The following is a 27043-nucleotide window of genomic DNA, read 5'->3' on the forward strand; positions in this document are numbered from 1 at the left end:
GTTCTGCTCTGCTCTGTGTTTAGAACAACCTAAATATGAAGAAGAGAGAGAAAGAGAGAGAAGTAGGGGAGATCGAAAGTGGAAAAGGTTTGCCGCCGTTGTTCACCATTCGTAGGAGGGAGGGAGGAAGGAGATATACAGTATGCTAATTAGTCAACGTTTGACAATCTGTGACAAGGAAGCACTCACACCAAAATCAGTGGAGGATACAGCGAAGTTAACGATTTAACGAGTGGCGGGGAACCGGCGACACTACACAACCAATGATGTCCTTGCTGCTGACTGCTGTAGTGTAGAAGACTGGAAGTATATTATTGGATGAGGATTAAACCGGGATCGAGTCGGTTCAACCGAACAGACCATGGGAGTATTTTCTCAATATTTGAATGCTCTTGACCCGACTTCGTCAAAACGTCCATCATGTGTTGGATTCGCAGTTGACGGTGCCCGTGCTTACCACGTATTAAATATCAATCACACCCATTGGACAAATCTGCAGTGGCTACGACTAATATCCTCCGTTGGATTGCAAATTGGGTGAAGACGAATGAACAATGGGTCCTTCATACGTATGGTTTGGGTATGGCGCACTGAGATGAAGTGACCGAACCGAGATGATGCAGCTCCGAAGTTTCGTCGTCAACTTACCAAAGTCGTTCTCTGAATCCGATTGAGTGCATACATGCATCCTGTTTCCCATTTTCTTATTCTCCAGTTAGAAGGGTTACAAAGCCAAAACGCCAAAACCCCTCTTAATCAGACCTCTTTCCATAAAGAAACAAACAATCAGAAGAGAGAGAAGCAAGAAGATCAACCAAACACGTCATCTTCCTTCAGCTTAAGTTTCAGCTTCATTTGGTAGGTAAGAAACAACAATTCCGCCTTTTTTAGTCTTTCATCCTCTTCTCCTTGTTTATATCTCGTTTCTTAAACCCTAAATGTTCAGATTTCGTAATTAATTTCCTGGTCTTGTTGTATTTGGTATCTTCAGACTTCAGATTAATAAATATTTTATATATGAGATATATACGCTATGGAGTTCTTTAACAAAGCCCAGGCCGTTAGACTCCGAAGCCACCTCGGGAAGTATCTATTCGCCGACGACGATGAAGAAACAGTTCGACAAAGCCGTAACAGCTCCACTCGCAGAGCAAGGTGGATGGTGGAGATAGTCCAAGGGAACAAACAGCTGGTGCGCCTCAAGAGTTTCTTCGGCCGATATCTAACCGTCTCCGACGTGCCCTTCCTCCTAGGAATAACCGGGAAGAGAGTATTACAGACCGTGCCGGGAGCAACACCGGAGGCGGCAATCGAGTGGGAGCCTATCAGGGACGGGTTTCAGGTGAAGCTCAGAACCCGTGGCCGGAAATACTTGCGCGCAAACGGAGGTACTCCGCCATGGAGGAACTCGGTGACTTATGACGTCCCTTGTAGTACTGCTACACAGGATTGGGTGTTGTGGGACGTTGAGGTGGTTGAAGTACCAGAGTACGAAGCTCGGTCATTCTCCGACTATCAGTCCCAGTTATCAAGTTTTTCTTCTCTGTCTCTATCGGAGGATTTGGTGGATTCCGAACCAGATTCACCCTGGTCGACGTCCTCAGGAGCTCTGACCCCTAAATTAACCAGCTCGTGGTCGAAGGTTTCGGCCGCTATTTCCCTCCCTTCAAAGAAGGTAATCCATTCTGTCTCTTTCCTAGTTTTTGTTTATCTGAATTCTGAGGCCAATTTCTGTGGTACCGAAAAGGTACGGTACCTACAAGAATCAAACAAACCAGAATCCGAGGTGAGTTTTGAGAGAAAAGACCGGTTCATTGGCCATTAATTTGTTAGGTACAGACTACAGTAGCTTTTCAGCATTATAAGTTATAACCTGAAAATTTGCAATCAAATCTTAGAAGGGACTGTGAAAATTACCTTAATGTTGACGATTTGCGGTTTGATGCGTATTTAACTGTATAACTGGAATATTCTTGGGACCCAGCTGGATTGACAGATGGGTCCCACTTCAACTGAAACAATGGTCCGGATGAATGGTGTACAATGCATGCATTTGTAAGGGATTGCAGTAATGCTACAAAGGAGTAATGCGCAACGCACACACATTCGCAACTTTCCACCCTTAAAATGAAAAGGGGAAAAAAAAAATAAAAAAAAAAACAAAAGTTAAAATTTAAAACGGAAAAGAAGCTTTCTTCATAAAGGTAAGACCACTATAGTCTTTGTATATGGGAACAAAAATAGTTATCTACTTCAACAATTTTTTTATCCTTTAGTTAAATAAACGTGGACTTTACTAGCAAAAGTATTAAAAATTCCATTGGCTGTGTTTGGTTGCAATGCAAATTTATTTGTGGTGATGCAAAATCATAAAAGTGCAAATGATTTTAATGTAAATTATAATTCATTTTTATTTTAAAGTTTACTTTATTTTGTTTTGATTGCAGTACAAACAAAGTAAAGATAGATTTGAAGTAAAGTAAAGTAAAATTCAAAACAAAATTAAACTAGATTTTACATTATTTTCATTTGCACTCCCAAGCATCTGTACTAATACAAGTAAAATTACACTGCAACCAAACACAGCCTTTGGGTTACAGGAGGAATATCCATTTGGGTGATCATATTGTAGATGGAAGAGTTAACAAATTGATTTTCAAAAGAATAGAAGAAAAGATAAAAGCCAAAGTGAGTGGGTGGAAGCAATAAAACCTTATCTCTTGCAAGTAGTGGAGGAGGTAGAAATTTTCTTTTGGGCGAAGTTAAATAATAAAATGAGATAGGGAATAGATAAAGTAGGGTTTGGAGAGAAAGGGGGCAGAAATGCTTGGACCTATTACAGATTTAAAAAAATAAACATTTTTTTTTATTTTAGAAATTGGAGGAATATTACATAGTGATCCTCTTGACAAGTTTTTGGGGGACCGGGGGGGGGGGGGGGGGGGGGGGGGGGGCAATGCACTTTGCTCAAAGCAACAATGTCTAGATGCAAGGAAATCCATCGTTGTGCAAACCAAAACCCTATGGAGGATGGGGCATGAAAATCTAAGTGGTTGAATATGCTTGTTTGGCAACTAAGTTGTAATGTTTTAAATGACCCCTCAAGTTAGTAGGTTCAAGTACTAAAATAAAATTATTTAAAAAATGAAGATTTTTTAAAGTAAAAAAAAAAAAGAAAATTGGTATCTCTTGGGTTTAGAAAGATATTCTAGAATAAATAGATTTATGGAGAGAGAGCCTGCTACAATCTCAGCTGAATGATGTTATTATTCCAAAATCCAAATGCAAAAGTAGAAGAAATTGTTGATTCAGCAAATAATATTGGGATGAGATTAAAACAAGATCTAAATGAGAATATTTTGAATAAAACAAAAGCAGGTGTCACCCAAATGGAAGAAGAAGAAAGAAGATAAAGATGATTTGGAGATTTGAGCCAAAAGGTGTTCTCTCTGTTACCTCGAGATCACATTTCCTGCAAACACCTATTCAGGACAAGCCTGAGACCCCAATGATTTTTGACACGCCAGTGCTATAATTGGATACCGAGTTGATGTGATATTTTGTCTTTTTCAGAGGGCCTCAGGCTTGTCCTGCAACGAGGTCGCAGGAAATGTGCCCTCAATTAACTCAGCACATAGACTCTTAGCAACAATTCAGATGTAGCAATGATGAGGAAAGTAGGGAGGTAAATCCCCCTCCCCCTCTCCATATGTGGAGACCTAGAAGATTGCAGCCATATTTTCCTAACTTGTGCATATACAAAACAAGTTTCGGACCTTATTGACAATTCTATTCGACCACACCCTCATCAGTCTCGTCCCATTTTGGAATTGAAGTAAATTGACAATGGCCAAAATGTGGATGTGGGTAGGCTAAAGGAAGTTTAGGTTTTTATTCTTTGGAGAGTTTGGAAATCAAAACTGATAAGGATTTTAATAATAATATTCTTCCTTCAATTCTCTTAAAAAGGGCTAGAATGGAAGCTAGAGTATGTGGACTATAGTGGTGCAAAGAATGATTCAGATGGAAATGTATATATCAATAACGTGGTTAAATGCGGTCTTGTTTGTAGAAGAATACTCAACCTCCAATATTCCCATGTCTTTAAAAAGCAAACTTCGGCATATTGGTTAGTTACAGCTGGTGTTTTGACATCTTTGTAGTTTTTCTCCTTTATTTGTTTTTGTGATTCATGGTTACCTCATCTTGCGTTCAACCGTATACTCTATTCTAAGTATGTAACTTTTGTTTGATTAAAATATACAAATTTTTAAGTTTTGACCCTTTTCTCTAGTTATAAGAACATAAATGAAATTTAAACAAACACTTTTCTATTCATTTAAATCACTCTCATTGAGTGTTATATTTAAAGTATTAACTCAAATTAGCATTTATTAATTCTTACGTTGACTAGAATACCTTTATTTTTAAATTTGATGACTCTTTAATTGTGAGGCTCAAAATGTAATTTGAATTACTATATTTCTCCTCGTTCAATTATTTTTCATAAACTCTTATGTTTAGGGTATTAGCTCCATTCATTCATCGAATCATATATTAATTAGCCATATTAAAAAAAATAAGTGTGATAAATAATAGCTATTTTTATTGACGATGTAAATAAAATACAAATTTAAAACCAACTTAAAAATGGAATTGTTTTCCTATTTGGTGACAAGTTAAAATAACAACCTTTTGGGTTAAATGTGTCAACTCTCGATGTCATAATTAAATAATAATAAAAATAAAAAAAATAAAAACACACAAAGGTATAAAAATATAAAAAAAAATGTACAAAACATTTTGGGAACATCTCTAATATTGTATAATCATCATATTAAACAAAAAAAGTGTAATAAATAAGAATAATTTTCAGAAATAAAAATATAAAAGATTGTAAATTTTTTTTAAAAAACACATTATTTGTGACTATCATCATAAAAAAAAATTGACATGTGCAAAGCTCATGCAAACTTACTAATTCTATAAAAAAAATGAAAAGAAACATGACCTTCTTTTTCCGTATATGCCCAATGCCCTTCTCTCTCTCTCATTATAATTCCTCTAATTAAATTAAGGGTAAAATATAACTATCTACCCTAAAGTTTCAGTGTAACAAAAATCTCCCCTATAATTAAAAAAAGAAAAAGACATGGGGTTATCTCTCTTTCATCTTTGTCCGTGGTAATGGAGACTTTAAAGTTCCAATATTGCCCTTACAACTTATTAGGACATCTTTCAATGTAATTCAAAGTACCATATTTGTCCTTCTAGACTTCATTAGACTTGACATTTTTGTAGAGTAAAACTAATTTACTACTCTTTTCAATTTAAAAGTTGTTTTGGGGGTATTTTATTAAATTTCCATATAAGGATAAAATAGGTACTTTTGAAATACTAATGCATTACGCCAACATTTTCAATCCGAGACAATAAGATAAAGGGAGGTAATTATAGGTTTTTTGAAAACTATAGGCGAGGTTTTTATGATTGTGAGAAACATCAAGAAGGTGTTTATATTCTACCTTTAGGCCCCATTTGCTTTTGCGTAAGTTAATTACCCGAGTAAATATTCTACCCTCAGGCCCCATGTTCTTTTATTTCTTTGATAAATATGACAATGACCATTTTTAGCCATAAAAATACATAATTAAAAGAGGTATTTTTGTTTCATTCAAGTGTTGATAACTTTCCCCCAAGTGAGAAAGTTATTTACCCACTTGAAAAATAAATTTTTCATGATCCCCACATAAATTTGAAAAAAAAAAAAAGAGCATGGGTTTCTTGATCTATGGGATTCAAATTTCCTCGTCTAAAATCCAAAAAATGAACACCCCCTTAAAGTAAAACAAAATTTTTAGGTGACACTTGGAAAATTGATTAATACATGTCAGCACACTTAGTAGAAAAAGAACCACTTCTCATCAAGTGGTAGAACCCAATGTTTTAAAAAGTGACACAAAATTAGAACTGTTCTGGCCATTGATTTTCAGGTTGATGGTTTGATCGTCCGATTCAAACGAACAATCCATTTTGATAAAAAAAATTAAAAATAATTAAAATAAAAAAACGACTATAAATTATTGAATGGGTTGAACAAATCAATTGCCTGACTCAATGGGTCATTGACCAATTCAACAACTTTTGCCCAATTATCGGGTTTAGAGTAATACGGAACCGGTTTCCTAGACAGTTCTTGGGTTGAACAGTCCGACTATCCATATCAACGGTCGTTTGAAAACATTGATAAAAACCAAATCAAAGTAAAATAACTTTGGTTGTTGTGGACCAACAGCCTTCACAGCATTTTTGGGCTGAAAACTTGAAAAGTGAACGGAGGCTTGTTTGATTCTAAGAAAAATAAAAAATAAAAGAAAAAGATTAGTCAGTCAGCCCAATGAACGAGACCGAATCTCACACGCATCCCACCGTGCATTGAGAGCATTTTCCGTAATTATTCAAAAAAACTACATTAAATCTATCCGTACTTTTTCTTAACGCCCTCGAGTGTGTGAGGAGTATATCCCAATTCGTAACAAATAAGGGCAGCCTTTGTATTATTATTACGAGACCGGATCTGCTCCTCACAGCTGACGTGTCACAAGTACATCCCATTATGTGTTGGGAACATCTCTCGTTACTTGTTGGTTATTATTAACGGGAGATGTTCCCGGTTGTAGTTATGAGGCGCCCATTTGATCATAATTCAGCGTATGAGTTCATCTTATCATCGGGAGATGTTCTCGATACACGACGAGAATGTACTGTTGTAGTACGTTGTGGGGCTCCCCTTATGGGGCGCAGATCTGAACCCATGAACGTTAGGCACCACCCAATTTTTTATCAAAATTAATTTATTTATTTTTAACTTCCGAAACCGCAACTCCGCAGGTATAAGAACGGTTGGAGGGCAAACCGGGAAGAGTGAGGACATTCCTCCCTCGAGGCGGACGGAGCTCCTCCTTCCTTCCTCCTCATTTCTCTTCCTTTTGAGTCTGGGACTGGGGCCCTGCCTCCCTCGACCGGCGCGATTCCTTGTCATTGTATTTGTACGCATTTTCTATTACATCGCCATTTCGCATTTACATGCAATAATCAACCGAAACAATCTCTCATTTCGCTCCTTTTGATCCATTTCTGAACATTGGCACTTTACTTCCTCCTGCTTCACTCGCTTCTTCTTTTCTAGGTTCGAATGATTAATTTGATTGGAAAATGAGGACTGGTGGTCCTTGCAATTTCTTTATTTCCTTGTTTTGTTAGTTCATCTTCGTATCTTGGATCTCACACTCTATAATTCCGATTGTTTTGGTACCAGAGTGGAGGAATGGAATTCTTCCATAGAGCGAAGACCGTCCGCCTTCGGAGTCACCACGAGAAGTACCTTCTTGCCGATGAAGACGAGGAGTCGGTGTGCCAAGACCGCAATGGTTCGTGTCGGAACGCCAAGTGGGCCGTCGAGTTTGTCGATGTGGGGAACTATGTCCGTCTCAAGAGCTGCTACGGTAAATATCTTACCGCCACTAACGATCACGTCCTTCTTGGGGTGACCGGAAAGAAGGTTCTTCAGACTGCACCTAAGAGACTGGATTCCTCAGTCGAGTGGGAACCCATCAGGGAAGGCTTTCAGGTCAAGCTCAAGACTCGGTACGGCAACTTCCTGCGCGCCAATGGTGGTCTGCCGCCTTGGAGGAATTCCGTCACTCATGATATTCCTCATACATCGTCACATCAAGATTGGGTGTTTTGGGAAGTTGATATTATCGAGATACAAGAACCGCCCTTTCATCCGCCTCGAAACGATTCGGATTCCGAACCTCTTTCGCCTTCCTCTATCCTCATCAAATCTAACAAATTAACAAAACTAGAGGTTGGTTTTGATTTGTTTCCTGCGCGACTTGAGTTTTATATAGAGTAAATTTTGGTAATTGCGGCTTTTTATTTTATTTTTTTTTGTTTGCAGTCGAGTGATTGCTTTGACACTTCACCCAAGCCTGATGGTCGGGTAATCTACTTCCATGTGATGGATGAGAAAGGAAAAGTTGACGATAGAACTGAAGGCGCTTCCTTCATTTTCAAGGGCACTGGGGTACATGAGTTGACTAGCAAGTTGGAGGAAGAGACAGGGCTCCAGGATATCATTGTCTGCTCTCGTAATCGGTTGAATGGAAAACTTTATCCCCTACGCTTGCATCTTCCCCCCAACAATGCAACTATGCATATCGTTGTGGTTCCATCCACATTAAAGGGTGAGTTTGCTGCTTTCTCTCTTGAGATGCATTGAGTTGGTGTGGTAATTTATGGCTTCCACTCTGATTCTTTGAGATCTATTTTGCCCACAAAGCAATAGTTTTGTAATGCCTTCTAGGAGACTAGCCCAGACAATCCTTGTACGATACAGCTTTTTGTTTCATTTGATTTTCCTTAGGGTCTGATGCATGGAATTAGAACTACCAAATTCAGAACCCCATGGATGAGACACAGAGTTGCAAAGAGAGAATAAAAACCAATGTCAAATAGTTGAACTACATGAACATAAAGTCAGATGTTGTGTTCTAGCTCGTTCTTTATTTTTTGTCAAAAAGAACTTGAAGTGTTCATAACAAGTTTTACAAAGCCATTTGAATTAAGTGCTATGGTTTTGCATTACCCGTCTTACCCATTGTATATTCTACAATATATTAGATTTGGCATTTCTATTAGATACTGTAACTTAACTCTTTTGCTTGATTATAATTTGATTTTGATAGTGGTGTTTCTACTATCTTGTGTCTGCATGGCGGGTGATTCTACCTGTTCCATCTGGTGAGAGAAAAATCTGCAGCTGTTAAAATCATTGAAACCTAAATCTGTCTTCATGGACTAGGAATTGGGGAACTGGACATCCACAGGGATTCTTACTAAAAGTGGCCCTTAAATGGCTTAGGGTTCATTTGGTTTGCAGGAATAGGGGTCTGGAATCGGAATGACATCCACAGGGATTCTTACTAAAAGTGGCTCTTAAATGACTTAGGGTCCATTTGGTTTGCAGGAATAGGGGTCTGGAATCGGAATGGAATGGGCTATTCCGATTCCAACTGTTTGGTTGGGTGGAATTGAAATCCCATTCCCATTCCTACTGAAATGGTATTCCTCCATTTGAGGGAATGACCATTCCCTGCCCCTCCCTTGGGAATGAAATCCCATTCCTGATGATTTTAATTTCCATTCCCATTTCTGTTTGAACCAAACAGACTATGGGAATGGATCATTCGGTTCCGATTCCGACTATAAAACGGACCCTTGGTCATTACTAAAATGATGGCTGATTAATGAATAATCTAGGTCATACAGATGATGTTATTCAAATAATCTTGATACTAGAATCTTATGGCTAATCAACTTATTGTGGGATTTCTGTTTTTTTTTTTTTTATTATTTCACTTCATAAGTAGGATTTCTGTTTTCTGAAGTGAACGTGCAACAATGCCTTCTGCTGGTCTACATTATAGATGTTTTAGAATAAGAAACCTTAACTGGCTCTTTGATTAGTTGCAGATTTGAAAGTGGTCCACAAGTGATTCGTATGGGTAAGAAACAACCCATGGACACAATATTCTTGCAACATTCTAGAGAAGAAAGGGCAAGTTATTAGTGGTATTGTTATGCAAATACTCTTTGCAAGGTGATGAGTTCCTTTGCATGACTCCAATAATGTAGAAAATGTTTAGTCCCTTTGCCATGGTTGCTTTGTTCGTAAGCAAAGTGCTGCTCATCCATATTCTTCAATTTATTAATTTTATTGGCAATTTCAATGTGCCGGAAAGGTATGGCACCCAAAATAGTTCAACCAAACAGAAACACGTGTGAATTTGGATGAATACCAGTTGATTTGTTATCAGTTTTATACTTTTTTAGATACCATACCTGGGACTCTTCCTTTTTTTACCTTTTCTTTTCCTTTTTGGGATGAAGCATTCCACCGCTCCAACTCAATTTGATACTTCCCGTGCTTCATTTTTCATACCAGTCTGAAATTTTGAATTCCATCCATCTGCTTAACATGCTTATATTTTGCTTTTTATCAGGAACAACAGATTAGGGGCAGGAAATCCAAAATGAGCTGCGCTGGACATTGCCTCCTCATGCACAAACAAATGTGTGCACATGTTCTATACATCTTGCTTCAGGATATCTGGTATGTTTGCTGAAAGACAGCAGAATCAACTTCATGGATGTCACTCAGTTTTTGAATTAAAAACAAACAATCTTCCATGATTGCTGGTATGTTTGGGCAGAAGCTTAACTTTATTCAAGGAAGTAGCAACTTGTCCTTGATTAAAAACAAACAATCTTCCATTATAACCCGGACAGAGATTATTTTCCGACTTTGAATCACTCCATTTCTTTCTGGCGCTTCCAAAACGTTGTATTTGAGAACATCAAATACAGTGTGAAGGGCATGACTGTTAGCACTTAGCAGTATGCAGTAGGCTTTGAAGGATCCTTCTTCAAAACTTTGCACCACTTGCAACACATTTTATTGTCTTGATTCCGCCTTTTGTCAAGGTTAGCCTTGCATGTGAAATTCGGCTTCGCCCTCCCCATATCATGATTCCTAAAAGCCAACGCCTATGGAACACAGAATACCAAACGAATCTCATCTAGGTTAAAGCCTAAAACTTAACGTGCTCAGATGATTCTAATCATCCCCTTTACCCCGGAAATTTCATTCTGACTCAGTTCAGGTCCATATGATCAAGCCGGTAAAAATCAATCTAGAATCTACATTTGTCCCATGGAAGCAAAATGCGGGGGCACATGGAATAGTTTTTCAACCCTTTTGGTTTTGAACCACTTGTAGTTCAAAAATGAATCCGGATTAGCTGTGCTTGATGGCCGTGTTAGGGGCCTATTTAATCAATAATAACGCCCCACGTCAGCTGTGCATGCCAAGTAAGAGATTGTAGTGGTTGTGGGGCACACTTGATGGCTGACGTGGTTCTGAATTTTTTTTGACAGGCAATGTGGATCTGTTTACCAAGGAACATGAAGAAAGCCCACAGTACCACCATTAAGTAATATTTCAGAGATTGAAACGAGAGCACAAGGAAACCACTTTTTTTTCTCTTGCCCGATTTACCATATTCATATACGATGAATGTAATAACTGTACGGTACAGAATTGAGACCCAAAGGGTTGTAATATTCTCTATGCACAAGTGACAGAACTCCTCCAACTTTGGAAACAAACTCCATCTCTGAAAAATCTAGTCCAATAGACTGATAGAATGAACTTCCTGACTAGGACAATGCTGAATCCTCTAAACAATCAGCTAAAGACCTAATATCCCAAGTACACTGTTTCTTCAATCATCTGATTTGCTCATTTCGAAATAAAATCTCTTTTCCTACACTGTTTCTCCGAGGGGACAGTGTAGTTGCTACAAAAATTCTGGTTGCTACAAATTCTTTCGAACTCGCTTCAAAACTTTGGTTGCTACAAAAATTTAAGCTTCGCTGCCGCAATTGCAGGGACGACTATGAATAGCTATGCAGCACTATCGACTGAGAATGTAGGCCAAGTAGCCAAGTATTGACATATTCTCCCGGTAAAAGTTAATTTACAGCTTCGAAGAAAAGAACTTGAGGTTGTAAATGCCCTCTTTCACACATGGTAAGAACATCGTGCCAACTGCCAATTACCTACATGAATTTAACTCAATCATACAACATAGCTCAGGGGCATAATTGATTGGAAGAAATAATAATGCTTCATGAGTTCTACCTTGACAGCTTTGTCATCATACATAACCCATCGTTCAAGCTCATGACTGTAGACAAAACAGTGATAATGTTGCCCATAATAGCAAACCTACAAATTACAGCAACAACAATCAGGGAACAGAAAGACAAGTTCAATTGATTAAATTCAAAATATATAGAAATAACAAAGCACAAAGCAAGGGTAAGGTTAAACAGTTTGCTACGTCTTTACTTTCAGAGGTCATAACAGTTGGGAATTGGGATGTCAAAGATATAGTCCAGTAATGGTGTTTAAGTGAACTCTCAGCTCCTATTGATTTCAACATGCACAAGTAAGGATTCCAACAGTTAAATGGGTAACCCACCACGCCACTTTTGGGATGGGATTGGTAGCATCTAATTGGGTTAGGGTCGGTTTCATGTTGCAGAACACCAAACGATGTTGGTTTCAGTTTTTTCTAGATTTCAATTTTCAAGTTTCTTCACACCTTTTTTGATAGGTAAATCTTACCGTTTTTTCCCTATTAGTCTTTTTTTTTTTTCCATTCATTCGTGTTGCAGAATGCCCAAAGGAAATGCTCCTCATAATCTATTTGGAGAAAAATCATAAGGCAGGACCAGAAGATGGAAATGCTCCTCATAATTACCTAAGTTTCCATTTCAGAATTTAGAACTAGTAGAGACATGCACCTAATGGCTAAAACACATTTTTGTTTGTTGCTTGCAACACACACAAGAAATTCAAACTCATCTTAACCAATGGCTGAAATTAACTTTAGTGTCCAAACTTACCACTGAAACTAGGGAATGTCGGTTCCCTGGATCCAGGCCTCGGTACAAGATGCCAATATCTAACTCAGTGGTAAGAGCTGCCAATGTCGCAGATATGTCATCTGCATTTTCACAGGTATTCTGCCAACCTAGAACTGCAAGATGCAAACAAGACATTTGCATATTTCCAAGCAAGAAAACCATCACTTACCATGAAGAAAATAGGCATGTTTCCCAAAACATGACTATTACCTGTTGTAAAAACATGTGGAGGGCTTGAAAGAATATGATGGATATAGTTGAGTTTACCACAGCCACCTGCCTCTGGGTCACAAGCTAACTGGTGATTCATCTCTACAAACTTCAGAAGCTCGTCAAAAGAGCTATCTGCACACAAAATCTGGGGAATATGGTGTTATGTGGCTCACTGTTAAATAGGCTTAAAACATGGCAATTTTCCAAAACATGAATCGTAATCACTTTCAAGTTTGAAGTGAAACTTTTCAAAATTCAAGGATATCATATGAACATGCCTTCATTGTTCGAAGTGCACTGGCATTGATGTTGTGAAAAAATGATGTGTACTTTAACTGTCTGGACTCCACACCGCAGCTGTAGCAGTTCATTCGTTCAAAAATGTCCATCCCAAAAAGTGTATGCACTATACAAGCATTGTTTACACAATCCCAAGAGCCCAAGCAAATGCTTTCCTCTGATTCAGCATCATAAACACCTGAACCAGAAGTAAATGACCGATGAAGGCAGTCAAAGATTACTGCCAACACCTCAGAAGCATCATTCATTTGTCCCTGTCAATTTGAACACATTTTTCAGCAATTATTAAAATAAAAAACTTTTAACATGTATGAATTTTATGGCTTTTAAGCAAAGGTTGATGACGCAAATTGAAGTCAGAATTAGATATACAGCAAGAGATGCCACTATAGTCCTCTGAGAGTTATTATCCTGCAAGAGGAACCACCAAAGTCCCCTGTGGATTTACCTCTTGGAAGAAATTGCTATCGGGATACAAGTTGCTCAGAGCAATCCTCAGACAAGTAGGAGCAACTTCTTTTCGTGTATCTGTAGAAGTCATGCTCAAGGCAGTAAAAATATCATATAGTGCACAGACAACACAAGGATCACCGACATGCACATGGACTGATTCTGATCTCTTCAAGAATCCATATCTAAACCGCCTTAAATGCCATAATGACTGTATTTTTCACAGAAAGAGTAACCATTTCAGGCTGTAGGGATAAAAACGCAGAAGAGAAACAAATTTACTCTCACATGCAATAGAAATGAAAAGTGACTAGTTAACAATCTAAAGCTAACCTGTATAATTACATTTAAAAAGCAATTGTATTCACCAACTTCATTTTTCAGCCCTGTTCCAAACACATCAATTCCATTTATGTTCTCAACCATGACTGCATCAGGTGAAGCTCCATAATCACCTGCTTCTGGAGAAGTCCTTTGAGGCACCCTTTGCCTTGGAACTGGTGGTGAACCTTTATGTGCTTGGAATGTGTCTGGAAATAAAATAATGAGAATACAAGATATTAATTTTGACTTCACGAAACAAGAAGTGACGATACAAGTACTCAGTGACATGGTCACTACTGTTCTGACAAAATAAGTGCTTATCAATCAGAACATCAAACATATCATGTTCTTTTATTTGAGTTTGAAGATTGAACAGTTGGAAAAATTAACCAGAAAAAAAGAACTAAACAGTTTAATACAACTAATTACATGTACAAACCAAATGCAGCAGCAAGGGTGACTAATACTTTTCTCAGTCAGATGCTACTTTTTTGTATCAAAAGGAGGGAGGAATCTCTTTCCTCTGTAATTGTACAGAGGACCAAGCTATAAGTAGTTTTTTATCTTCCAATTCAAATATCAATTTTTCACTGATAATCCCATTTAAGAAGTTTTCTCCACATGCCACAGTTTTTCTTCTTACACAATTGACCAGGTAAGAGCTAGTCAGTTTTATTTTCCTATAGCTCACTAATGCCCACATGTACTTGACAAACACACACACACACACGTATAAGAGAAGTAATTACAGGAGACCTGCACAGTAAGACACTGAGCTGGAAAACAAAGGAAACTTTATACATCCCAAGGGTTCTATTCAGCTAGATACAAAAATATTGCAGTTCTCAAAAAAAAGTATTGTATGGAGTGTTCTTGAATAATTTGTAAGAAGCCACCCAAGAGTAAATTCTTCCCCAAAATTTTTAGTACTGAATCATCCGAATTGTACTTGTCCTCAAAAGGGCCTATTATTCCTCTCTGTCCACACTGTCCACAACACTGCTGGTGGAATTACTCCCTAGGGGTGCTCACGGTTCGTTTAACCGAACCGTGGGCCCTTTTTTGTGAACCGAACCGGTAGTACCAGTTTTTGGAAAACCGGTAGCCGGAACTAAACCCGAAACCAGTCGGTTAACCGGTTCGGTTAACTAACGGTTTGGTTCATCGGTTTTTCGGTTTTTTTTACTTTATAATATTTATTATAAAAAATACATATAATAAAAAATTATAAATATATAAAATATTATATTTATATATAATGCGTATTTATTAATTTATAATATATATAATATATATAAATATATAGAAAATATATAGAAAAATATGTATATCGGTTAGTTTGGTTAACCGCCGATTTTTTAAATTGGTTAACTGAAACTGAACCGGTACCTTCGGTTTTTTAAAAACACCAAACTGACTGGTTCAGTTAACCGATTTTTCGGTTAGGTTTTGGTCGGTTTGATTTTTCAGTTTTTTTTGCTCACCCCTATTACTCCCCAGATGGCTCTTCCTGTTTTAGATAAGCCAGCTAGGTTCCAGCTCCAAAGTAACTCCGAAAGACCTTTTGGGAAGCACAAGGACACCTCGAAGCATCTCAAAGCCTTCAACCAAAGCTCCCTTGCAAACTTGCAATGTAGAAAGAAATGTTCCATGTCTTCACTTGAAGTTACTGCAGTTAGTATAACTTCTGGGTACAAAACAAAACAGAAATCAAAGAAGAAGAAGAGAGAAGAAGAGAAGAGGAGAAGAGGAAGAAAGAAAGGAGAAGAGAGAGCAGAGGAAGAGCAAGAGACTGATGGGCTAAAAATCACTTACTGCCACCCAAGGCAGTATTATTTATATGTTCAACATAACATTAGGTAAAAGGACAAAAATGCCATGCTACTTACAATAGTACAAGTAAGCAAGCATAAATGCAAGAAATAAGAAATAAAAACTGAACTTATGGGACCACATAAACAAGGAACATCATGTCCGGTCCACTGTATCACTACACTCCCCCTCAAGTTGGGAATAAATATTTATCATTCCCAACTTGCACAAGTCTGATTCCAATTTGACTCTGGTGACTGCTTTGGTGAAGAGATCAGCAAGCTGCATATCAGAGACGACATAGGGCAAACAAACATCTTGAGAAGCAACTTTCTTGTGGATGAAATGACGGTCGACTTCAATATGTTTAGTTATGTCATGCTGGATGGGATTATGAGCAATATTGATAGCAGCTTGGTTATCATAATACAACCTCAACGGTTTCTCATACTCAATCCCTAGTTCCTCGAGAAGAGATCTCAGCCATAACACTTCAGCCACACCATGGGCCATAGACCTGTATTCTGCCTTAGCACTTGAATGGGCAACAACATTCTGCTTCTTACTACACCATGACACAAGGTTACCTCCAACAAAAGCACAATATCCAGAAGTCAATTTTCTATCATTAACACAGCCAGCACAATCAGCATCAGTATACACCTCAATTTTCATATGACCATTATTTTTAAAAAGTATTCCCCGACCTAGACATTTCTTCAAGTAAGCAAAGATTCTTTCCACAGCCAATAGATGAGTGGTTCGAGGAGAATGCATGTATTGGCTGACCACACTGACAGCATAAGAGATGTACATTGCTTTGTCTTCAAGAGGCTCACCCCTTTCAGGACTTATCTTATGATTAAGCTCAATGGGTGTGTTTACGGGTTTAACCCCTCGTTTCCCAGTGTCCTCAAGAAAATCGAGGACATATTTCCTCCGGGAAATAAAGATACCATGTCTAGAGCGGGCCACATCAATTCCCAAGAAATAGCATAGATCACGAAGGTCTTTCACTTCAAATTCCGCATGAAAGAATTGTTTGAGAGAATCAATCTCATCAACATCACAACCAGTCACAACAATGTCATCAACATACATTGCAAGAAGGGTGAGAGAAGCACCATTTCTCTTAATGAAAAGAGTATGATTGGAGTGGGCCTGTACATAGCCAAACCTTTCAAGAGCCAATCTAAATATGTCCAACCAGGCTCTTGGAGATTGCTTTAAACCATATAAAGCCTTTTGCAATTTGCAAACTTTCTCCATTAAGGAAAGCATTCTTGACATCGAGTTGAAACAGAGGCTAGGAGATATTTTCTACAAGGGATAGTAGAACTCTAATAGTATTCATCTTGGCAACAGGTGCAAAGGTTTCAAAGTAGTCAATGCCATAAGTCTGAGTATACCCCTTTGCCACCAGCCGAACTTTATACCTCTCAACTGAGCCATCTGCATTATGCTTCACAGTGAACACCCAACTGGTTTTTTTCCTTCTGGCTTGTCAATTAGCTCACAAGTCTTATTTTTAATGAGAACACCCATCTCTTCTTTCATTGCATTCTTCCGCTCATGTATTGCAAGAGCTTCTTGTAGAGATCTAGGAATAGGTATAGCAGAGATAGATGCCAAGAAGGACCTATAGGATGGAGAAAGATGATCATAGGTGATAAACTGAGATATGCATGAGCAGTAGATGAAGTGCACCGACGCTTTCCCTTGTGGACTGCAATGGGAAGGTCAAGATCATCTAGAGGGGGTAGAGGATCAAAAGATAAGGGTAATACATCAACAGGCAAGGGGGGAGAAGTACCTGAATCTGGAACCGCATAGGAGAGAGGAACTGGCCTAGACTGATTATGAGCACCTAAATCAACCTGCCTCCACCTCCTGTGGTAAATTCTCAACTCCCCACACCTCTGACAAGTACCCTCATTACACAACTCTCCTTCAAGAATAGGGATAGGTAAAGGAACTCCAGGACAGGGACAATCCTTCTCATTATTCTCCCCTTGATAAGAAACACCTGGGTAATAGGGGACATCCTCAAAAAAGGTAACATCCATGGATACAAATCAAGAACCAAAACTAGGATCATAGTAGCAATATCCCTTTTGATTCTGTGCATAGCCAAGAAATATACATTTAGTAGCTTTAGGATCAAACTTAGAACGATGGGGTACACAATTGTATTAATAGCGCCCCCCCCCCCAAAAAAAAAAAAAAAAAACGGATGGAAACATGAGAATGCAGCATAATACTTCTTGCAACTTCCAAGATATGCCTATTTTTCCTCTCAGCTACCCCATTTTGCTGAGGTATATGAGGACAAGTACTTTGATGAACAACCCAATACTCAAGAAGATATGAATTCAGATGTTTAGTGAAATATTCTTTGGCATTATCATATCTGAAAATTTTGATTCTAACTTCAAATTGAGTGAGAACCATTTGATGGAAGGCACGGGTTAAGGTAAGAACCTCATCTCGAGAACGCATAAGATAAACCCATGAGAAGAGAGAGTAATCATCAACAAACAATAAGAAATACTTGTACCCCCCTAGCAGTAATACGATATGGCCCCCATACATCAATATGCACAATTTCAAAAGGAATATTGCTTCTTTTATTACTCAAAAAATATGAAGATCTACAATGTTTTGCAAGTTCACAACTCTCACACTTCAAAAAGGACATCCGAACTGACTTAAACAAAGTAGGAAACAAGTTTTTCAAAGACCCAAAAGACAAATGACCTAAACAATTATGCCAAAGCATAATTTGACTCATAGACTGAGAAACAAAAGACTTCGCAACTCCTTTATCACTTTCAGGGAGCTCAAGCAGGTAGATTCCATTCATCTCATGGCCAGTCCCAATCACCTTCCTTGTCATTAGATCCTGGAAAATACAATGGTCAAGAAAGAAGGTTATTGAGCAATTTTGGCTTTTTGTAAGGTTATTGAATGAAAGTAGATTAGTGCTAAGCTTAGGTACATGCAAAATTGAGGATAAAGTAATGGCATCAGAGATTTTGATATTTCCCTTGCCATAAATGGGAACAAGGGAACCATCAACTATGGATACTTTATCCCTGCCTGAAGAAAAGTTGTAAGAAGTAAATAATGAAGACAAACTTGTCATATGAACTGATGCACCAAAGTCTATAATTCAAATAGGGTTAATGTTACCTGGAGTAGTGGCATGAAAAGCAATGGCTCTTGTACCTGAGTGGGCAAATGCTGATGTGGATGAAGGAGGTGTAGTAGTAGTAGAGACAGACTGAGATGATCCTGCAAGCCCAACTTCATTCTCCAAGAGATTGGCTTCAATTAGTGTAAGGTCCATTCGAACAGTCTTTACAACCTTGCATTGGGAAGATCTCTGTATTTATATACTTAATTTCATGGGGAGATATTCCCAATGCAAGGCCAAAAAGACTGTTCAAACGGGTTGTGCACTGACTGAAGCCGGGTTCATTCTCCAACTGAGTCAATGCTGCCCTAAATGCAGCAATGGCCTCTAAAGAAATGGATTGAGGCCCTTGATGGGGAGAACCATCTGATGTAACAGCAGCATTTGCATTCCCTTTCTGATTCCTGAGTCTTTTCGGTACAAGATTCGGGTGAAGCTTCCAACAGGTGTCTTTTGTGTGCCTAGGTTTCTTGCAATACTCACAAAACACACCCTTCTTTCCTTCATTCTTCATCTCTTTCTCCCTCTTACCACTATACTTGTGTCTTGCAGCTGCTAATGCCACTTCCGTCTGAGAATTTTGAAGCATAACCTTCCTCCTACTCTCTTCACTATGTACTAGAGAGTAGGCTTGAGACAAGGTAACGTTTTCCTTAGTGAAAAGCTGTTGTCTAACAATGTCAAAATCAGAATTCAGACCCGCAAGAAATTCAAAAACTCTATTTCTTTCAACCAACTTGTTAAAGGTTGCTGCATCTTTATTACTCTCCCACTCGGTTGTTTCAAGGTGATCTATCTCATGCCATAGGGATTTCAGAGTGGAGTAATAAATTGATACGGGTTTCACCCCCTACTTCAGATTGTTAACTTCCATCAAATCTGATTGTGGTAACCTGGAAAGGGTTGTTATCAGTCATACTAACAGCCCTTTCAGCACCCTCTCCAGTAGGTTTCTGTTCACCCCCAAAGAACTCCGTACTGAAACCAACACAAAGAAGAACAAAACCACACTCGGCTCCCCTTCGGAAACAAAAAATAGATAGAATAGAGGAGAAGCAACTATTTGGTCCAGGAAAAAACTTCAGAAAAAAATGGGCACACTGCTCAGAGGTATCAGAAACCCTAATCAGTTCGCACACCGCTCAGAGATATCAGAAACCCTAACCAGTCCAGTGAACTCCAAAAAACAGCCGCACTTTCAGAGGTTTCAGAAAAGAGCAACCTTCAGAACCCTAATCAGTCCAGTAAACTCCAAAAGGTAGCTGCACCTCTCAGAGATTTCAGAAGAGAACACCCTTCAATAATAGTCCTTTGGAGGGTTAAGGAGAAAGAAAACTACCCAGAAATTTTTGGGTGGCACCTTCAAACTGAGATTTAAACCCTAAATCTCACCTCAAAAACTTTTCTCTGATTCTTCCTGACTGCTGGGCAAACTCCAAGAACAGAAACGTCCTAGGCAAGGCTTCGAACTCCACCAATCTCCAAGAATCAGGCCACGAACAGAACTAGAACTCCAGCCCTATTTAACACTCATGTAGCCAGCTGGGAAGAGCCTACATGAGATTCACGAGCAGACCTAAACCTGCTCTGATACCAACTTGAAGTTACTGCAGTTAGCAGAACTTCTGGGTACAAAACAAACAGAAATCAAAGAAGAAGAGAGAAGAGAAGAGGAGAAGAGGAAGACAGAAAGGAGAAGAGAGAGCAGAGGAAGAGCAAGAGAGTGATGGGCTAAAAATCACTTACTGCTGTCCAAGGCAGTATTATTTATATGTTCAACATAAATAAATGCAAGAAATAAGAAATAAGTTCAGTATTATTAGGTAAAAGGACAAAAATGCTGCTACCTACAATAGTACAAGTAAGCAAGAATAAATGCAAGAAATAAGAAATAAAAACTGAACTTATGGGACCACATAAACAAGGAACATCATGTCTGGTCCATTGTATCACTACATCTTCAAAGCTTTCTCCACACATTAAACACTTGCTAGGTTCCACCAGTCTTCCTCTTTTCGTCAAGTTCTCAGGAGTCAAATATTTTCCTAGAGAAGCTACCCATGTGAAAAAGGCAACTTAGGTGGGGCTGCAGTTTTCCAAACTTTATTCGAAGGAAAGCTAGTCCCCTCTTCAGAGAAAAGTCTGTTGTAGAAAGATTTAATGAGAAAGAATCCGAGTTCTCCCACGCCCAAACTCTTTTGTCATGTCTTGAACTGTCCAACCTGATAGTACTCAGAAGATGCATCAAAACCAGCCATTGCTCTATTTCTCAGTCATTTAGATTCCTTCTGAAGAAGGGGCTTCAAACTCCAGCCCCTTGATCCTGCGAGAATGTCTCTGAAACTAGGCAGTCTTTGTTGTGTGATATCTTGAAAAGGGTCCGAAAGCTCTCTTTGAGACATCTGCTGCCACACAAGATATCATGCCAAAATCTGATTCTTGTTCCATCTCCTGCAACCAGTTTTATTCCTTTCTTGAAATCTGATTCTGATTTTTGAATGCCTCTCCAGACTGCGCATCCATAGGACAAGCTGGATTCTCCCAGCTCCCAACCATGATTCCTTGAGCCGTATGTAGCCAAGATGGTTCTTGTTCATTCCATCTCCAGTACCATTTGCCAAGGCAAGTCAGGTTGAAAGTTCTAACTTTTCTTATCCCTAATCCCCCCAATTTTCCTGGTCTGCACACTTTGTTCCAATTGACCGAGCGGAATTTGAAATCCTCTTTCCACCCTTGGCTATGCTGGCCGGAATAGGGAAGAAAGATGAAAGGTAAGTAGGAAAAGAAGAAAGCACACCTTTTAACAAGGTTAATTTTCCACCCTTTGACAGGTATTTTGGCTTCCAAGTAGCTAACTTCCTTTCAATTCTTTCCACCACAGGCTCCCATATCAAAGTCGCATACTTATGCAGTAGGGCTGGAATAAACTATCACAAGAGAGAGAGAGAGAGAGAAGAAAGGGTAGAGAAAGAAAGACAAAAATCCCAAGGAATCACTCCAAGGATCCTGGAATCACACTAGGGTTTGTAGGAATCACTCCATACAGCAAACTTGCAAGAGAGCTCTAAAGAAATATTCATTCATTCATTCATTAGCTTTAAAAGGAAGAGAATACATCTATTTATAGAGTGACGTGTGGCTCGGAATACCGTTCACCATAATTACAAGAACACAACTTTCTATCTAATAAAGCAAACAAACTGAAAATTGAAAGACAAGCACTAGTAAGCTAGAGGAACATGATGCTATAGCCCAAGCCCACATGGGACTGGTAAAATGACGAAAATACCCCTGACCAGATCAATCCAAGTCCCAGGAGTCTTCCCCATGCCAAATCAGAATCTGTTTGTTGGCCTTCTTACGAGAATATATCTTATAATGCCTGGGCCAATCCCCATCGCATACTTTTCTGAAATTGTAATATGATATTGTTACCTTTATTATTTGATGATAAGGGTGTCATGCATCACAGTAAACAGTAAAATAAGGAAACTTAAAAGCTAGAATCCGGAAAGTAATTCCCATTTCATCCCAATTTAAATTTTGTTTATTGATGCAAACATTCATCGAAGATCCTTATAGGGACTGTGATTATCAATGGTGCTGCTTCAAGAAGAAGTTTATGTGTATCATCTCCAGATAAGAAAGGCAATCAATCAGCCACATAACTTTGATTTTCATTTTGACATTATTTTTTTTTCCTTCTGGCACAGGCAGGTTGGGTGATAGCTAATAATTTGGGCATAATAGGGCTTGGATGGAATTTATAACAATGTTTCTTTTAATGTTAATCACTTTTACGGTAAAGGGAAGAAAAAACTGCTTGGCAAACCCAGATTCCAAGGTAAACTTATATGGTAAGAAGAAACTTTGTAGCCACGCAGATGCTATCTACCCCAAAACATTTTATACATCAGATTCCCCTTGGAACCTGTCCCTAAAATAGATCTGATATGTCTACCCTTGCTGGCTAAGGCATCAACCATGTTTGTTTGCACATCTAGGGACCTATTGGTAGGTGGCCATCGGTTCTGCCAATGATCTGACTTCCCTTAATATCTATATGTCCATGTTCCCAGGGCAATATTTCTCAACCACCTCACAACTACCTTGGAACTCCCCTCCACTATTATATTTCTGTCGTTTAGGTTCCTGCAATCTAAACCCATGTAACACTGCAATCAGTACTGCCCTAGTTGAACCTCCATGAGCACTGGATCCTGAGTAGAGTTCCATTACAGTCCCATCAAATCATCTAAGTATTACTCTAATACTTTAACCACCTGATTTCCCTAAACTATAGCCATCAAAGTTCATTTTGACATTCTGTAAGGCTGGTGGCAGTCAAAGGATGCTTATTCTCAATCTTGCTGTAGAGGAGTTGGCAATGATTTGCCAATTTAAAGCAATATCATCAGAAGATGCATGAGCAAGACTGGATAAAGTTTTGACCCAACGCACCATCCATGCCAGGATTGTTTTCATCACTGCTTCCTCTAGCATTTATCATCAAAGATCCTCTTATTTCGTTCTTCCCATGCTGGTACAGAGATGAGTTGCTGACAGTATAGCACCTACCAAATTAAGCCAAACGCCAAAGCTTATGGAGAATGATACACTTTATGACAGGTGGAGAGGGAGGAAATAAAAAAATATAAAATATTAAGTTTTGGCCTATCACAAAAATTAGTATGTACATTCACCAATGTGTATGTCTGCATGTCAGCACATGTATTGACTGGCTTCTTTAGTTTTACATTTTTAAAGAGACATTTTTCATTAACAATTAAAAACAAAAACAAAAATTAAAGTATACAGGTAGAATGAGTAAAAAATGCAAAACTATATCAAATAGTGTAACCAGTCAACCAGCTAAAGAACTAAGCCGAATCTCACAAAATCCCAAAGAGAACTGCATATAGAATCTCATTCTACAGAATCTACACAAATAGGTAAAAGTGCAAAATCAAATAACAAGAATAAAATAGCATTACCAAGACTTTGGCGTACAGCCTTTTGAAGGTCAGCCTGGAACCTTTCCTCGGCATCCTCATTCACATGTAGTTGTCTCAATGTTTTGGTTGTGATGTCTCCTATACATGGGTCAACTAATTTTACCATAAAAAAACCATGTCAATTCATACTCCATAGATATTATATAAATCACTAATATAATGCATGAGAACAATCTCTTAAAAACACATGGCAAATCTAAGTGACACATAAAACACAGCATTAAAGAGAACCAGTGTTTTAAAAGTGCAAGGGGCAATTTGTGCCTGAGGTGCAAGGTGCAAGGCGAGGTGCATGCCTTTTTTAGGCAAGGTGCAAAAATACAAAACAAAAGGCCAAAAAAATCAAAAAGAAAGGTGCGGCCCTTTTTTTCTTTTTTCTCTTCTCCTTTTTTTTGAACAAAAATAGGGGCTGTCCCTTCTTTTTTTTTGGAACAAAAACAGGAGCTCCACCCCTTCTTTTTCTTTTTTTTTTTTTGGAACAAAAACAGGGGCTCCACCTTCTTCCTTTTCTTTTCTTTTTTTTTTTTCGAACAAAAACAGAGGCTCTGCCCCTTCTTTTCTTCTGGAGCAAAAACAGAGGCTCAGCTCCACCCCTGGGACAAAACAGGGTCTCCGCCCCTTCTTTTTATTTTGTTTTTGGAACAAAAACAGGGAGGAGCCTCTTCTTTTTCTTCTTCTAGAACAAAAACAGGGGCTCCATCCTTTCCTCTTCATCATTTCTAAGGATTATATTCATGCTTTCTTTTTTCCATGACAAAAACAAGGGCTACACCTCTTCTTTTACTAATATTTCTATGACAAAAACAGAGGCTCAGCTCTTTATTGTTCTGCCCTTTTCTGAACATTAAGTGGCGCTTAGGCAGGCACCTAGGAGACTAAGTGCTCTCTTGTCACCTAGGTTTGCCTTGGCGCCTTGAAAACTATGGTGCCCCTTCATTTTTCACATCCTGCTCTAATTCTATGGGCAACATCCTCAATCTCTCCTTCTAATGGATTATTGAAAAGTCACATCGAGTAATCTATTCATCTCCAATCCTAAATGTACCTTGATTTGAACTCCTATTGTTGTTAAATTTAGAAAGCATATATTCTGATTTAGCCCTACTTATTCTAAAACCTCTCAAGGAATGTCCATAAATTTAATTTTGCATTTAATCATTCATTAGTTTCATCAATTAATAATATTTGAGAAAATTTAACCAGAATTTATTAAGAAAAAGGGGGGGGGGGAACAAGGGGAGATATACAAAGCAGGGGGAGAACCCCTACAAGTTACAAAGGAGGAAGCTTGTCGCTATACAAATGCTCCAAGTACACACCAAATTTAGCTAGGCCATATGCAGTATGATTGTGTTCCCTAGGAATTCAAACTAAATTTACATTCAAACAATCCAAAGAATCCCAAGCATCAGTCAGATAATGATTCAGTCTCCAGGGCCCCCCTCTTTGTCTCTTAACCATTTTATTGTATTTGCTGAATCACCTGCAATGATCAAATTCTGAATTCCCAAATTTTTTATTATCCTGATTCCGGTGAGAGAAGCCATCACTTCAGCCTTTGTGGAGTCAGCCCAGCCAATTGGACCACTAAAAGTCCAGCATATATTGCCCCTTTCGTCGTACCTCCAATACCAACAAGGCCAGGATTACCTAAGGCACACCCGTCAAAAATAAGGGTTATCACTCCTTCACTGATGGGTACGGGATGCCTCAAGGATGTTTGCTGGGGATGAGGAAGAAACAGAAAAAGGTGAACATTTCTGATAAGATCATTGACTGAAAGTCCTTTGAACAGAGCTGAATTCACCATCCAAAGGATGCAAAGGTAGGTAAAATCTGAGATTAATTCCTCCAAGGTTCTGCTTTTATTGCCAAAGAGGCGGTTGTTTCTTTCATCCCAAACAACCCACAACACTGCATGTAGCACTGATTGCCAAAATACTTTACCCCTAATGCTTAGCCCTGTTCCTTGCCATTGATTCAATATGTCCATAATGTGTTTTGGAAAAGCCCAGCTATAACCTGCCATTTTCAAGAAGTGGGACCATATCCTCTGAGTGAAATTGCAGTGAAGGATGTGATCTGCAGATTCACCCTCGCTGAGGCATAAAATACAAACATGAGGAGATATGGAGCGTCTTCCCAAAAGTTTTTTTCTATAGGAGATCACAAGTATTAACTTTCTAGAGACAAGCTTCCCAAACAAAGAAGCCAATTCTTGAAGGGATGTGGCTACACCAGATTTTCTTGCAAGGAAAAGAGGAATGCTTTTCATCAGCAATCAAAGCACTGAACATAGACTTGGAAGAGAATTCGCCATTTGGGTGAAGGGTCCATATTCGGGTGTCAGAATGAGAAGGGGATATGTAGGCATCTTTGAGGGTTTGAATTAGGGCTATTAAATCAGAAATATCCGAGTCCCTTAGGGGTCTTCTGAGGTGGAGGATTAAAGAATTCTCGATAATTTGGTTTGGGAGACAGGAAGAAATAGTGGCTTCTTGATCAAGGGTAAGGTTAAACAGCCTAGGGAAAGAGGCTTCTAGGGTAGATCCCCCCCACCAAAGATCTTTCCAGAATTTAATTTTAGAACCATTTCCCACCTTGTAACTTATAAAAGGAAAGAAAGAAGTATGAATGGAACAAATACCTTTCCAAGGATTTGTGGCCTTTATCCTATTCAAATGGAGATTGCAATCCCACCCGTTTGTATTTCGTCCATATTTACTTGAGATGACAGCTGTCCAAAGAGCATTGGGTTCTTTCGGAAATCTCCAAAGCCATTTTCCTAGGAGAGGAAGAATTTTTCTCTTTAAGCTGTCCAATACCCAAACCGCCTTCCTCTTTAGGTCTACATACTTGTTTTCAGCTGACTAAATGGTTTCTCTTATCTCCACCACCTTCCCAAAGAAAGTTCCTTTGAAGCTTCTCAATCTGATTTCTAACCTAGGTTGGAATCTAGAATACTGAAAGAAAGTATACTGGCAGATTTGATAAGGAGGCCTTTAAGAGAGTAAGCCTACCCCCTTTTGAGAGATAACACTTTTTCCAAGTCGATAGTTTCTTCTCACATTTCTCCATCACTGGTCTCTAGAAGTTGAGGGATTTCGGATTCCCTCCAAGAGGCATCCCAAGGTAGGTAATGGGGAGATTCTCCTCTTTGCACCCCAACAAAGAT

General features: G+C 38.7%; 2 protein-coding genes across 5 annotated transcripts in view; one reads left to right on the plus strand and one right to left on the minus strand.

Annotated features, from left to right (window-relative positions):
- The first annotated feature begins 495 nt into the window (after nt 1-495).
- Nucleotides 496-11432, plus strand: LOC148863027 (uncharacterized). 4 transcript variants are annotated; one of them, XR_016109115.1, is made up of 6 exons: nt 535-862; nt 992-1675; nt 7319-7870; nt 7964-8249; nt 10068-10177; nt 11002-11432. XR_016109115.1 is itself a non-coding variant. In XM_088974909.1 (5 exons), the coding sequence occupies exons 2-5, from the start codon at nt 1034-1036 to the stop codon at nt 10079-10081; spliced, it is 1494 nt and encodes a 497-aa protein (XP_088831035.1). In that variant the 5' UTR covers nt 496-862; nt 992-1033; the 3' UTR covers nt 10082-10364. The 4 variants fall into 4 exon arrangements, 2 of the variants coding, with proteins under 2 accessions (XP_088831035.1, XP_088831036.1); XR_016109116.1 differs by having other exon boundaries at nt 593-858; XM_088974909.1 differs by lacking the exon at nt 11002-11432 and having other exon boundaries at nt 496-862; nt 10068-10364.
- The window catches only part of LOC148863028 (uncharacterized), a 33430-nt gene continuing 17671 nt past the window's right edge, over nt 11285-27043 (minus strand). The window contains 8 exon segments of the mRNA XM_088974908.1: nt 11285-11685; nt 11768-11854; nt 12538-12671; nt 12769-12916; nt 13050-13325; nt 13520-13732; nt 13855-14051; nt 23848-23961. Coding sequence (XP_088831034.1) covers nt 11599-11685; nt 11768-11854; nt 12538-12671; nt 12769-12916; nt 13050-13325; nt 13520-13732; nt 13855-14051; nt 23848-23961 — 1256 coding nt within the window. The 3' untranslated portion in view covers nt 11285-11598.

The sequence above is a fragment of the Nelumbo lutea genome, chromosome 3, assembly GCF_056320005.1.
Source record: "Nelumbo lutea isolate HS-2025 chromosome 3, American lotus-T2T, whole genome shotgun sequence".
Taxonomy (NCBI): domain Eukaryota; kingdom Viridiplantae; phylum Streptophyta; class Magnoliopsida; order Proteales; family Nelumbonaceae; genus Nelumbo; species Nelumbo lutea.